Source organism: Chanodichthys erythropterus, chromosome 10 (genome assembly GCF_024489055.1).
Source record: "Chanodichthys erythropterus isolate Z2021 chromosome 10, ASM2448905v1, whole genome shotgun sequence".
Lineage (NCBI taxonomy): Eukaryota > Metazoa > Chordata > Actinopteri > Cypriniformes > Xenocyprididae > Chanodichthys > Chanodichthys erythropterus.
In genome coordinates this window covers 29255599-29268539 of record NC_090230.1, presented here as the reverse complement: position 1 = coordinate 29268539, position 12941 = coordinate 29255599, and the positions used below count along the sequence as shown (strand labels likewise).

At 43.3% G+C, this 12941-nt stretch overlaps 1 protein-coding gene across 7 annotated transcripts in view; it reads left to right on the top strand.

Annotated features, from left to right (window-relative positions):
* Positions 1-12941, top strand: part of LOC137028450 (beta/gamma crystallin domain-containing protein 3) — a 33866-nt gene that overhangs the window by 19633 nt on the left and 1292 nt on the right. For 5 of the 7 annotated variants that reach the window (XM_067397236.1, XM_067397237.1, XM_067397241.1 and 2 more), the window contains 16 exons: positions 1-1785; positions 1859-1903; positions 2202-2320; positions 3737-3911; positions 5614-5750; positions 6545-6671; positions 6843-6878; positions 6964-7085; positions 8207-8336; positions 8763-8872; positions 9241-9367; positions 9527-9559; positions 10021-10257; positions 10348-10475; positions 10553-10676; positions 12382-12540. The exon at positions 1-1785 is cut by the window's left edge and continues 775 nt beyond it. In XM_067397236.1, the coding sequence (XP_067253337.1) occupies positions 1-1785; positions 1859-1903; positions 2202-2320; positions 3737-3911; positions 5614-5750; positions 6545-6671; positions 6843-6878; positions 6964-7085; positions 8207-8336; positions 8763-8872; positions 9241-9367; positions 9527-9559; positions 10021-10257; positions 10348-10475; positions 10553-10676; positions 12382-12540 (3594 nt within the window). The other 2 variants (XM_067397238.1, XR_010896163.1) reach the window with 2 other exon arrangements.

Here is a 12941-nt window from a genome sequence, read left to right as displayed (position 1 = left end):
GGCTCAGAGGCAGTGCTGTTTGAAGGGTTAGATGGTCGTCGAGATGGAGGCACTAACGCAGAGCATCAGTTTCGTGTGATGCTGTCGGACCAGACACTGTCTGTTGTTCTGGAGGAAGCGCTAGCAGGAAATTGCAGCCACATGGACTGCAGTAGGTCGCCACCCTCCTCAGGGTACGAGTCCATCGCTGGCTCAGACACTGACATTAGGTGCTTTGTGGGACTGAACTCTGATCTCACCACTACCAGTGCTCCAATTGGCTCTCAAAATGAGAATCAGACCGTTCTTGAATATTTCGTTGAGGAAAAAAATGTGGACGAAACTGGTTCCTGTAAGAGCAGCGGTAGAGACAGTGCTGCTGCTGATGAGCCATTGTACCTAAATCTCCATAGCCATAGGGATGTTGTTCATAAAACAGACATCAAGCTCTTCCTACCTGCTTTGTCAGAGGAGTCTCTCTCGCAAGAGCAACACACAGCTGACGTCTTCGTATGTAAAGATAAAGGGGAAAAGAGACCTCAGGATACAGCCAAAGACAATGCAATGAGCAATAACTGTAGACCTCAGCTGAATGGTTCCTGTGACACCTCCATCATCATTCCTGGCACTGCTTCATCAGGACATCAGAAGAGTCTTCAACAAAGCCAAACTCTCAGTGTAACTCCCAGTGACCCCTCTAGCCACAGTCTCGCATCTGACACAGCTGATTCGGATATAATGTCAGAAATCACACAGCAGGCACCAGCTATACGAAGCCATGAATCTGAGGAGACTGAAGCACCTTGTTCAGGCAGCAGTGAGCAGGAACAGATCTCTTGTGACTCTATCGCTGGAACGGATTCGAGTGTCCAGCTGTCCGTGACTGAAGTCCAGTGCTCTGGAGGGCGGCACCATCCTTCTCATTGGGCCTCGGTCCGAGCGTTCCGCTGCGATGTCACCGATGACCAAAGCCTGAGCCCGGCCACACACGAGGAGCATTTGAAGCCAGAGCTCAGTGTGAATCTAGCCGATGCTGGAATGTCAGCCGTGTCTGTTTCAGGCCGGAGAATTCACCTGGACCCCATGGACAGTTCCAGCAGAGCTGCGGCTTTCGTTCCCCATCATTCCCGATTCCATGATCTTGACCTCCACCAGGTAGATGGAGGCTTTGCCGTCATCAGCGAGGAGGAAGAGAGTGACATGGTGTTCGTGAACGATACAGGGCCCATGCACAGTCCTAGCACACGTCGAGCCAAAGTGTACCCCTTCTCCCTGTCCCCCATCTATGAGGAGGAGTTTGGCCGTGAGGAAGCCTTGGGGCAGGAGACGCTGCAGTTTCCTCCAGCGACAGAAGAGGAGCAGAGGAGCGTTGAGCAGCCGGCAACGTCCATCCTCTCCCTCCTGCAGTCAGTCAGCGAGAAGCTGCAGTCCAGTGTGATCTGCAGTTCAGTTGAGGATTCCTCGAGGCCCATCGCCTCACCGCTGAGTTACCGCTACTCCCGTGGAGACGACAGTGAGGAAGATGACGAGGACTCCAGCATTCTACTGAACCGCCAGCTCACTGGGACCAAACCTGAGCCAAATGCTGAGCATGAGCACAACTCAAATATTGATCAGACTGCTAAAGATGCTCCGGATAAAATACAGGAGGGGCAGGACTGTGATGGCACACTGGGAAATATTGGAAAGAATGCCAATACTCCTTTCTATCAGTACTTGAAATCCAGACTAATGCCATCAGGTGATGAAGAACCTGAAGACCCTAAACAGATTGTCTTTCGTAGTGGATGCAACGCAATGGTCATGGTAAGCAGAGTCTGATTTTAGTCTAATATGTGATATGTTAAAAAGTTTATTTTATTCCTCTGTGTCCTCACAGGAAGAGAACGGAGGGTTTGGAAAGGTCAACCATAGACCGACACCAGTAAGTTCATCTCTATGACTGTCCTTCATTAGGCATCTTATGCTTATGGTTGTTTGTGTTCAGTCTGAGCGCCTGAGACTCTGAACAGCTTTCTGCATTTCCTTTGCATTGCCCAATAGGGCTTTGGACCAGTAAACGTAGGGCACAAACTCTAAAATGTAAATGTCCGTCACTTGTTCGGATTGTGCCAGTATCTCATTGTCAGGATCATAATGGTAATGCTCACGTCAGCTGTACTAATTCATGTGTGCACAAAGGTCTTTTGGTCCCTGTTGCTGATGTTTTCTTGCAAACACAGATGCTCATCTATGAGGGACAGTCGCTCAGCGGTGAGAGAAGAGAAATCTGCCATGATGTGGAGGATGCTGGGAGGGATTTGTTTGCTCACAGAGCCACGCTTCATGCGCTGAGAGGATGGTGATCATATTTACTTTCATCAGATAATACATTAAAATGCTTCAACAAAACACACACACACACACACACACACACACACACACACACACACACACACACACACACACACACACACAGCTGTCAGTCAGCATCTTTCCTGGCTGAGTCTGGGTTGACAATGATTTGTTTTTATGGATGAGAGCTGTAACAGTGATGCTGTACAAGAAATGAGCTCATATCATAAGTTTTAGTCAAAGTGGACTCCCATTGGCTATCAGACAGAGACTGAGTGTGTGTGTGTGTGTGTGTGTGTGTGTGTGTGTATAAGAGCGCTGCAGCTTATATCTAATAGATGAAGTGATTGTGCCTCCATTTTTCTGTCTTGTTTTAAAGGAGAGCTCTGAGAGCTTATGCAATGTCGTCTTGCTAATGCATGTCCACAGAAATGTCTGCATTATTCAGCAGCACTCAAATGTGTGTGGAAAATCACATGGGGGTGTTTTTAACTTTGTTTTTCATAAACTTTTCCAGTGAAAATGTGCTGGTGCAGTGGACAGAAGGCTGATTTGATCCAGAGAGTTTATGAATAAAACAATGGCATCACGCACATGCTGAGATGTTCTTTAAGGTTTATGGAATGTATTGCAAACATTTTACATATAATATTTCTTCAGCGTATGTGTTCCTGTCCTGTGTGTTTTTAACCTTTATTTATATAACGCTTTATACAACGCAGATTGTTTCAAAGCAGCTTCACAGTAATAAACAGGAAAATAACAGGAAAATTCAGTGATGCAAAAATAATTAAATTCTGCTGTAAAGCAGCTCTAAAAAGATAATACTAAACAGTCATTCAGCTGAAGTCAGTTCAGTGTTGGTTCAATAACTGTGTAAAGTTCATCAATTATGGTGTAGTTCAATTGATCTATGAAGCTGCTCTGTAGATAACAGTGATGTCTTCTTCCAGCTCAGATCTCATCCAATAGTGTCAGTGCAGTCAAATCAGTAATATTGTTGAATATTAAGTATCCAGAGAGTCTACAGTGGCAAGGAACCAGACTCCATCTGTGACAGAAATGGAGAAAAACCCTGGAAGAAACCAGGCTCAGTCGGACGGTCAGTTCTCCTATGGCCAGCGGACAAACACAGTGTGATTATGATTCCAGGCTGCATCACAAGTTAGATTGTTGATTGATATCATTCAGAATATTTCATCCAGTTCCTTCTGCTTGTTTCTTAATGCTTTGTGTTCAGTCACTTCCAGTTCAGTTCTCTGTTCACTTACTTCACACAAAGAATATGAGACTCTATTGGTCTCCACAGCAACGTCCTTGAACTTCTGTGTGTGAGAGAGTGTGTGTTGCTGCTTACACATACAAGGAATTTGTTGTGCATTGCTTGTTAAGATGATGATGGATTCACGTTGTGTGTGTTTAGTTGGCTGCTGTATGTGGATTCCTGGTACCGTGGCTCATGTGTTCTTCTGGAGGAGGGTCAGACTGTGAAGAACAGTGGAAGACCCCATCAGAACCTGGAGGAGACCAGAGAACTCAGCAGAACTGATTTTGGTGCCGTGCTGCCGTCTGTGGGCTCCATCAGGACACTGCTGAAGGTATCAGGAAGCTTCCACTTTCTCAGTTGTTTCCATTCAATTAAGTTGTATTATTTAATTTATGTTATTTGTTTTACATGTAGCTTATGAGTGGCGTCATCACTGAAAAATGGCATTTTGTTCTGCAACATTCTCATGGTGTATCAATACAAGTTATGCCCACCAACAGACTTAAAAGAATATAAATGATCTGCTTATAGCACAACCTGGTGGCAGATTCTACAAATCTAGTCACCCTGTATGTATCGGTTCAATTTCATTATGAACAGCCATAGCAGTGGCACAAATAGAAGCTGCATGCTGAATTTATCTGTCTCTATCAAAATGTTTGCTCCCTATTGGCAGAACTTGTGAAAATTTGGCATGCATCCTGAAAATGTCCTGTTTTGTTATTTTTGAACTTTGCGTTCACAGGATGTTTGTAGGTGAGTTAAAGGGGTGGTTCATTGCAATTTCACTTTTTTAACTTTAGTTAGTGTGTAATGTTGCTGCTTGAGCATAAACAGTGTCTGCAAAGTTACAGCGCTGAAAGTTCAATGCAAACGGAGATATTGTCTTTTCAAGTTATCATAGTTTAATGCCTACGAAAACGACCGGTTTGGACTACAACGAGCTTCTTCCCGGGTTGGTGACATCATAAACCCTACAATTAACATAAACCCTTCCCACGGGAACACGCAACAAAAGTGGGCGAGGCCATGTCATGCGGCATTATGGAAGCGGAAGAGTTGTCTACAGCAGACACGAGTGGCGCGATGCGATGCTTCAAAAGATAATATAATCTGTGATATTTTCTGCACTGGATGCAGCACGGAAGACAGCTTCCAGAATCTACACGAGTTTAATCCTGGATTTGCACAAAGGCTTTTACTGAAAGATGAAACAGTTCCCACTTTAAAAGCAGAAGCTGCTGTTTATGGGCCCCAAACTGTATGTTTTATTGTTTGTACATGTCTTTTAAAGGTATAGTTCTGTTGCTATTTTTTGGTTGCATCAAGGACGTAAACAAAGACCAAAGTGTTTTTGCTTCGCTAGCTAGTTAGCTAAATTCTATTGCATACTTCTCCAACAAGTGGCAACAAACACCAACTAACTTCTTTGTTCATAGGCAAACAGTTGTTGATGCCATAAATTAAACGATACCTTTACGAAAAAGCTACTACTCAGTCATGTATTTATTATTTCAAACACTTAACTGACATTATGAAGTGAATTTGCTTTTCAAATGCACATCGCAAATGACTCAAAATCACAGCACTTGCAGAGACCAAATCAGGCCTCTCTGATAACATTGCAGACTAATTATCAAGTGCTCCTGAAGATCTTAATTAGCTGATTCAGGTGTATTTTATCAGGGTTGGAGCTAAACTTTGCATGTAGGTAGATCTCCAGGAACAGGGTTAGGCAACCTGTTACAGAACATAAAACATCCTCTTGTCGTACATTTGTTTATTTAGCATTGAAAGGTTGCTTACCTGCCTATATATTTCATATTTCAACATGTTTCCATTGATTTCACACACTTTAGTCTGGCAATAGTTCAACTAGTAAAATTTAACTGGATCAATTGTGTTCTTCTTCTGAGGTAAATTCTAAACTAACAAACATTTATCAGGAACTGTGTTTGTACTGTGTTCATGAGCTTTGATGGAGTTTTGTTCAGCCAACACAATGAAACATTTGATCTTATTGCTGTGTGCAGGATGACAGTGTTCCAGAGATCCATCTATATCCCGGCACGTCTCAAACGGGAGAGACTATCCGTCTTTATTCTGCGTCAGATCTGATGGAGCGACATGGCCCTGTGTTCCTCTCTGACCTCTGCGTCAAGGCGGGATGGTAGGAAACGCCTGACATCACATCAGACATCGGTGCATTTGAGTTTTGAAGAAAGCAGGAAGTTTAGGTCTCAGTTGATCAAGGCAAAAACTAGGGCTACACTCGACTAAAGATTTAGCAGTCATTCATTTTAAGCGATTAGTCAACTAATCACACGTTTATTAACAAACCATATAAATCATAATAATAAACCTTTAATACCTAGGCTAATCAGCATTCAAGCGCACACATAAAGCTTGCCACAGCGCACTTGCAAGAGTAATGATTATGAATACGCTGGGAAAAACAGCTAGGACATTGCTTTAACATTTTAATAATTAATTGATAAACTAGTGTTTTCTGTATTTTCGGCTGCAGTGATGAAGTTGACGATGCTGATTTGTCATCTCTGCAGTAGCGCACGTTTCATACGGATTACATAACCTGAGAATATTTGTCTTCCATTTGAAATTGGTTCATTTAAAAGTAGACATTTTGCTTTCTATAGATACATTTTTCAGTTTCAGCTGTTAATGATCCGTCTGTCACAGACTGCGTGACTTTGCCGCTTCCTGTGGATTTTTTTTCTTGCGACTAATAAAATTTTGGTCGTCGACTAATAGGGGGCGGCCTTTAAAAAAACATTGCATTGCCATGAGGTTGGCACCTTTCTCTTACTACCGAAGGACATGTCTGCTTGGATTGCTTTTGACATTTTTCAACAAGACAAGCTTCAACAAGTTAAAACACAGCCAGATGTTGCGCTCACAGTGGGTTATATGCGTTTTGTCCTTGTTCCCTGAATATGTGTGTAGCTGGTTGGTTTTTGACCAGCCTGGTTTCAGAGGAACATCTGCTGTTCTGGAAACTGACGGGAGGGTCACGCCGGTTCTCCAGGATTCCCTGGTGTCCTGTGTGAAGAGTCTTCGGCCATTAAAAATGGTACGTAGGCACCGCTTCCCGACATCATGTAACACAGAAAGAAAGAGGATTTCTAGAAGGAGGTCGTTTGAACCGATGTGAGTGTTTCAGATGTGAAGACACCGGTGAGTGCAAACCAGCGACGCTTTTCAAACTAAAATCTGCTGTTTTTCTCCTGTGTTTCTGATGCAGGGTGGGCTGCGGGTGACAAGACCACTGGACCCAAAGGTTAGACGGACGGACAGACAGATGGACGCTGATGTTCAGAGCTGTTCTCAGATCACTGGATGTGATTTTTGTGTTTCCTGTGTAGATTATGTTGTTTGAGAAGCCGCAGTTCCAGGGTCAGTGCAGGCAGCTGCTGGATCACACGCCCCGTCTGAGGGACATCGAGGGACCCGTGGCCGTTTCATCTCTGCGGGTCACAGGTGGAATGTGCGTGTCTTTATCTCTCATGAAATGAGTGATGCTACTTCAGATAGAAACATCTGCTAAATTGATGAACCTCTGTAGTTCGGGTTAGCTGTGTGTGAGAGTGTGAGAGTGTGTGAGTGTGAGAGTGTGTGTGTGTGTGTGTGAGTGTGTGAGTGTGTGAGAGTGTGTGTGAGAGTGTGAGAGTGTGTGAGTGTGAGAGTGTGTGTGTGTGTGTGTGTGAGTGTGTGAGAGTGTGTGTGTGTGTGTGTGTGTGTGTGTGAGAGTGTGTGAGAGTGTGAGAGTGTGTGAGAGTGTGAGAGTGTGTGAGTGTGAGAGTGTGTGTGTGAGTGTGTGAGAGTGTGTGTGTGTGTGTGTGTGTGTGTGTGTGTGTGTGTGTGTGAGAGTGTGTGAGAGTGTGTGAGAGTGTGAGAGAGTGTGAGAGAGTGTGAGAGAGTGTGTGAGAGTGTGTGAGAGTGTGTGAGAGTGTGTGAGAGTGTGTGAGAGTGTGTGAGAGTGTGTGAGAGTGTGAGAGAGTGTGAGAGTGTGTGTGTGTGTGTGTGTGTGTGTGTGTGTGTGAGAGTGTGTGTGTGTGTGTGTGTGAGGAATGATACATGTTCAGACATGGTAATTTTTGCTCTCATCTCACATTAGACACGTGGCATTCAGCTCAAGACTCCAAAACAGTGAATCTAAACACCAAGCAGTTAAAAGTTCACTTAAAGAATGAACCTGACGTCGACGAGTGTGAAGTTTAGTGTCTGGAAAATCAGAGAAAGGCCAGTCTATATTATTACAGCTTTCTATAGGAAACATAGACTTTATTCAAGCCACACAAAATTTTGCTGAAAATGCACAATACACAATATTCCAGTTTAGTGTGACGTTATGTACAGTGATTTGGGACAAATATATGTAATTTCATGGAAAAATATGTGAATGACATGGCATTTTTAACAGAAAGAAATGTGTGTTCCAGTGTTTCGTCCAGTGTGTGTTTTCCTCTTTTGACAGCAGTTGATGTTTCTATCAGTCACATGATCTCAGTGTGCAGTTTGTGTGTGTGTTTGGTGAACAGGTGGGCTTCTCCTGAAGAATGTTCTGTAATATATGTGTGTGTGTGTGTGTGTGTGTTTGTGTGTTAGATGGGTTGGCTTCTCCAGTGAAGGGTTCAGAGGTCATCAGTGTGTGCTGGAGGAGGGTGAATACGCCGACTGTACGCGACTGTTCGGTGGGACAGAGCTGTCAATCCAATCGCTGCGCTACATTCAGACTGTGAGTATTCCTGATCTCCTCGTCTCGTCTGCTGCGTTTTCATACTCTTGTTGCATCTGTCCTGCACTCGTGTGCGTCAGTGGCCTGTTTTGAATGTCAGCGTTTGACAGCAGAATAACTGGATGTGTTTCATGTTATCAGTCTGTCCTTAAACACCCTTCTTCAGCCCTGTGCTCGTGTAAACGCTTCACCTTTTATTAGCAGGTGAAAATCCCAGTGAGGACCAGTGTGTTATTTAATCAACTCTATATTGTTGCTCAAGATCATGTTTCATGTTCAAGTATTTTGGGATTAAAAATTAGAAAAAGAGGATAAGAAAAGATTATTGAAATCATTACAGTACAACAGAACTGCCCTGATGCCTATGAGCGACCGCAGCAGGTCACCGCAATGACACCGTAACGTCAGCGTCAGTCTTTCCCTCAGGATTTCCTGGAGCCGTCAGTGTGTCTGAAGAGATCAGACGAGGAAACCGACGTGTGTCTGGACGTCCCCGATCTGCAGGAAGCTGACGGCATCAGCGTAAAGAGCGGAGCGTGAGGAAGCATTTCATAACCGTGATAAGTGTCAGAGAGTTAAGGCCTGTTCACACCAAGAACCATAACTGTAACGATAGCTATATTAGCGTCCACACCAGCGGACATTATCGTTATTCCAAGTGTGTTGCAGTTTTGTCGTTTGACAGCCATCCTGTTTTAAAGAGCTCAAGCATTTAAAGCGGCAATGTTTTTATCATTTATTAATCGCTCTGAGAGTGATTCCAATGATCTTGTTCCTCTGTGTCGTTATCATTGTAGCTGTGGTGTGGACTCTTGTAGTTCTTTGTAGTTATCGTAAGAGTTCTCGTCCTTGGTGTGAACGGCTCTTAGCAGCGGGAGTTTGATGTGTGGCGTCGGTGTTTCAGGTGGGTGGCGTACAGCCGCAGGTGTTTCACTGGAGAGCAGTATGTTCTGGAGAAAGGCCAGTATCCAGGGCTGCTGCCGTGGGCCGACGGCCGGAGATCAGCTCAGTCACTGCGGCCCATTCTCAGGGTGAGTCGCACACAGACCAGCGCTTGAACTGATGCTTCTTGATGAGGGAGTGTTTAGAGTTCACCGAATCAGAGTCACACAGTGCTGTGTGTGTGTGTGTGTGTGTGTGTGGATGGGTACATGACAGACTTTCATTGATGCATCTCATTTTCCCCACAGGAAGTTTGTCGGATCGTGGAACCAAAGTTTTTGGTATGTTTGCATTTCATGTGCCGCTAACATACAAAAGCTGCATCCCAATTCAGAGGCTACATCCTGATTTTTTGAAAGAAAATGCCAGATTACACAAATGTAAGCATTGGGTTTGAACTTCTAACAATACAAATGTAAAAATAAAACTTTAAAGCAGTTCAAATGTATTTTGTACATGAATCAGGGGTCCAAGGTGAACATATTTAGACAGGTTGTGAATCCTGATTTTTTTCAGACGGTTGAATATAACTTTCAAATATGTCCAGAGCAAACATTACTGCCTCTCGTCAACGGCAGCTGTCACAGTTGCTAGGCGACAAGAGCAATCCTCCGTAGGCTAAACCGTCCCATTTAACAACGCTCTGTTTGACCTTCGTGGACCTGGAAGGATGCAGCCTCTGAATTGGGACACAGCTAAGGAGTCCGGCGTGTGCCGCTAATGTGTTTCTCTCTGAGCGCAGCTACGCGCCTACAGCCAGACACGGTACGGCGGCGAGAGCCGAGAGTTTGAGAGCGAAGTTCCCGGCTGTGGGTTAACAGGCCTCGTGTCCTTCCGGGTGATCCGAGGAAGTTGGCTTCTGTTCGATGAGGAGGGATATTCTGGTAACCATTATATCCTGGGGGAGGGGCTTTACCCTGATCTCACTTCCTGTGGCTGTATATCGACAGCCATCAAGTCTTTAAAGCCCATTCCATACGTGAGTCGATGAGAGCATATTTCAGTAGATACAAGAAATAAACTTCTGGTGACATTCGTATGTGAGTTAGTGTTTCTCTGTTCTGTTCAGAGTTTCACAGATCCGTCCGTGAGCCTGTTTTCTCTCAGCGGTTTTGAGGGCCTTGAAGAAAAGTTGTTCTCAGACGCGGAAAACGTGAGCCACTTCTACAGCCAGTCTGTGAGAGTCAACAGCGGCCTGTAAGAGCTTGTTCACTACTTCCTGTGTAAATGATCCTCAGAATCACAGTGATGAACATGCTGCCGTCGTCTCGCAGGTGGGTCGCATATGAATATGCTCATTTTAAGGGCCGTCAGATGCTTGTGCAGCCAGGAGAATATCCGGTTTGGGGGGATCAGAGCGGCTGGGAGACGATCGGATCAATGAAGCCTCTCAAACAGGTCAGTTCAATCAGCAATTAACTAGTCGTAAAAAAGCTTCAGTATGGATCTTGGTGTACACCACACTTACACCGAGTTTTTGCAGTGTCGAACATTGTAACCAGTCACAGACTAAAATGCAATGGCCAATCAAAGGCGCAGAAGAAATACGCTCAAACGGCCAGTGTTTTGTTCAGTGCGAGTTCATGAATCATAACCAACAAAGTGTAAAGATAATGTAAATGACTGGTTCATTTAGCAGTGTAGACTTTTTTTTTCTATTAGAACGGGAGTTTGTCAGAGATCGCAGAGCTGAAGTGATTTGATGGGCTGACGATATGACAAAAATATCATATGATCTTGTCATGATTCTTGTTCATACTGGCTTCAGGACCATGTTGTTACGGAGCAGTAGAGCCAAATTAATTTCCTCATTAGAAAAATATAGCCCTACCAGGGAATAAAACATAAAAGAAAAATGAATGACAGACCATGGAAGCCAAAGTAGGTGATTGCTATGACAATAATCTTATTTCACATCATTTCATTATTTTATCTTTATATTATATTTATACATTTGCTATTAAAAATAAGAACAGAGATGCAAATTACAAACAATAGGATATATACAATATTTGAAAGATACAAATGAAACAAAATGCTTTAAAATGTTCAGGTACAGTATGTCTATTTAACTGTAGCTGTCAAGTCAGAAATTGAATAATCAAATGTAAATTATACATAGATTCTTATTAAAGCAGCAAAGGTGATTGCTCTTCAGTGAATGATTTTCTCTGTCTTTTGTTGTTTGATTAACATTAATGACAGACAGCAGCAGGTTTAATAGGATGCTGTCACTTTAAGAGGGAATGCACATGCAATTTCTGTTTACATTCACTTAAGACATAACCGACTGTGTTTTTGCAAACCTTGTGTGTATTTGACGGTTTAAGTGCAATAAGACATGAAAGCAAACTTAGTTTAGTACTAGTGCTGTGAGACAGAACAGAGTCTGAGTTAATTCAGTTGAGTTTAAACTGGCGAGGCTTTAAAACACATGCAAATAATAAACTTTCATGATGACAAAGAACTGCAATGTCCACAATAACCACGATAGAAATGATCATCAAAAACAGCCACAGAACTGCAGCTGACAGAACGTGTAGCTCGATACTAAAAATCTGTCTTTGAAAGCAGATCGTGGAGACATTTTAAATGTTCATGATCTAATATTGTCATATGTCACACATTTCAGCTCCAGCTCTTTGCTTGCTTACTGTATATAACTGAATCCCAGTTTGAATAAACCTTTATTTTTATGCTGCCAAGAGGAGAAATGTGAAGTTGAACACTGTTTTGATTTACTAGTGCTTAAACTCCGCAATAAACTCATTCAGGAACACTTCTCAGGGTGGTCTGGATGTGTAGTCTGCATAAAAAGATGGCATGCCGTTCACTGCACTAAAAGGCACTTTAATATGAATTGTATGAATCAATGAAAATGAGCAATTAGGATTTTTGCCTAAACTTTCACGAAGCTATTATTATTGAGTGTGTGTGTGTGTGTGTTCTTATCAAGTCATTGTTAGTTTGCACATGATTTTAGTGTTTCCGTTTCATTTAATCAGATTGCTAGATGTGTAGTTTTGCAGTGAATCAGTTGTGTAAAACACCAAAGCTTTGAGCAAGTAAATGTCTTCATGTCTTTTCCTGTGTGTCTCCTCAGCCGAAAGTGTTTGTTCAGGTGCGGAATCGAGTTCTGGGTTCAGTTCTGACCACTGAGAGCAAAAACTGCTCCTTTCCAGCGAAAGTCTTCCTGAGTCCGGCTGATCGCTCTCTGGACACACAGTGCTGGATCTTCACTGACGGCCTTCTGAAGAACACAGTCAGTCTCTTTCTGACCATGAACGGTCCTGAAAACACAGTCTTGACAGACGTGATGTGTTGAGAATCTGAAGGCTTTCACATAAAATTATTCTTCTGTCTGTGAAACATTGACATTCTAAACCAAAGTATGAGCTGAACTTCACAAACTGTCTCCTTGGATATTTGTAAGATAGTTGGTAAAACTAGATTGTTTTATGCAGTGTGGATATGCTCCACTTGGTTGGTTAAAGTAGTTTCACGAGTTCACACTTACAAATAACCAGATAGAGTAAATAGTGCTGTCCGAGGAGAGGGCTCGAGCTCAGTATTTGACCTGAACCAGAGTACTCCCCCCGTATTTCTGGTTATGAAAGTAACCAGGCGAGTGTGAGGAGACGGGGTGGTGGAGGGATATGGTCT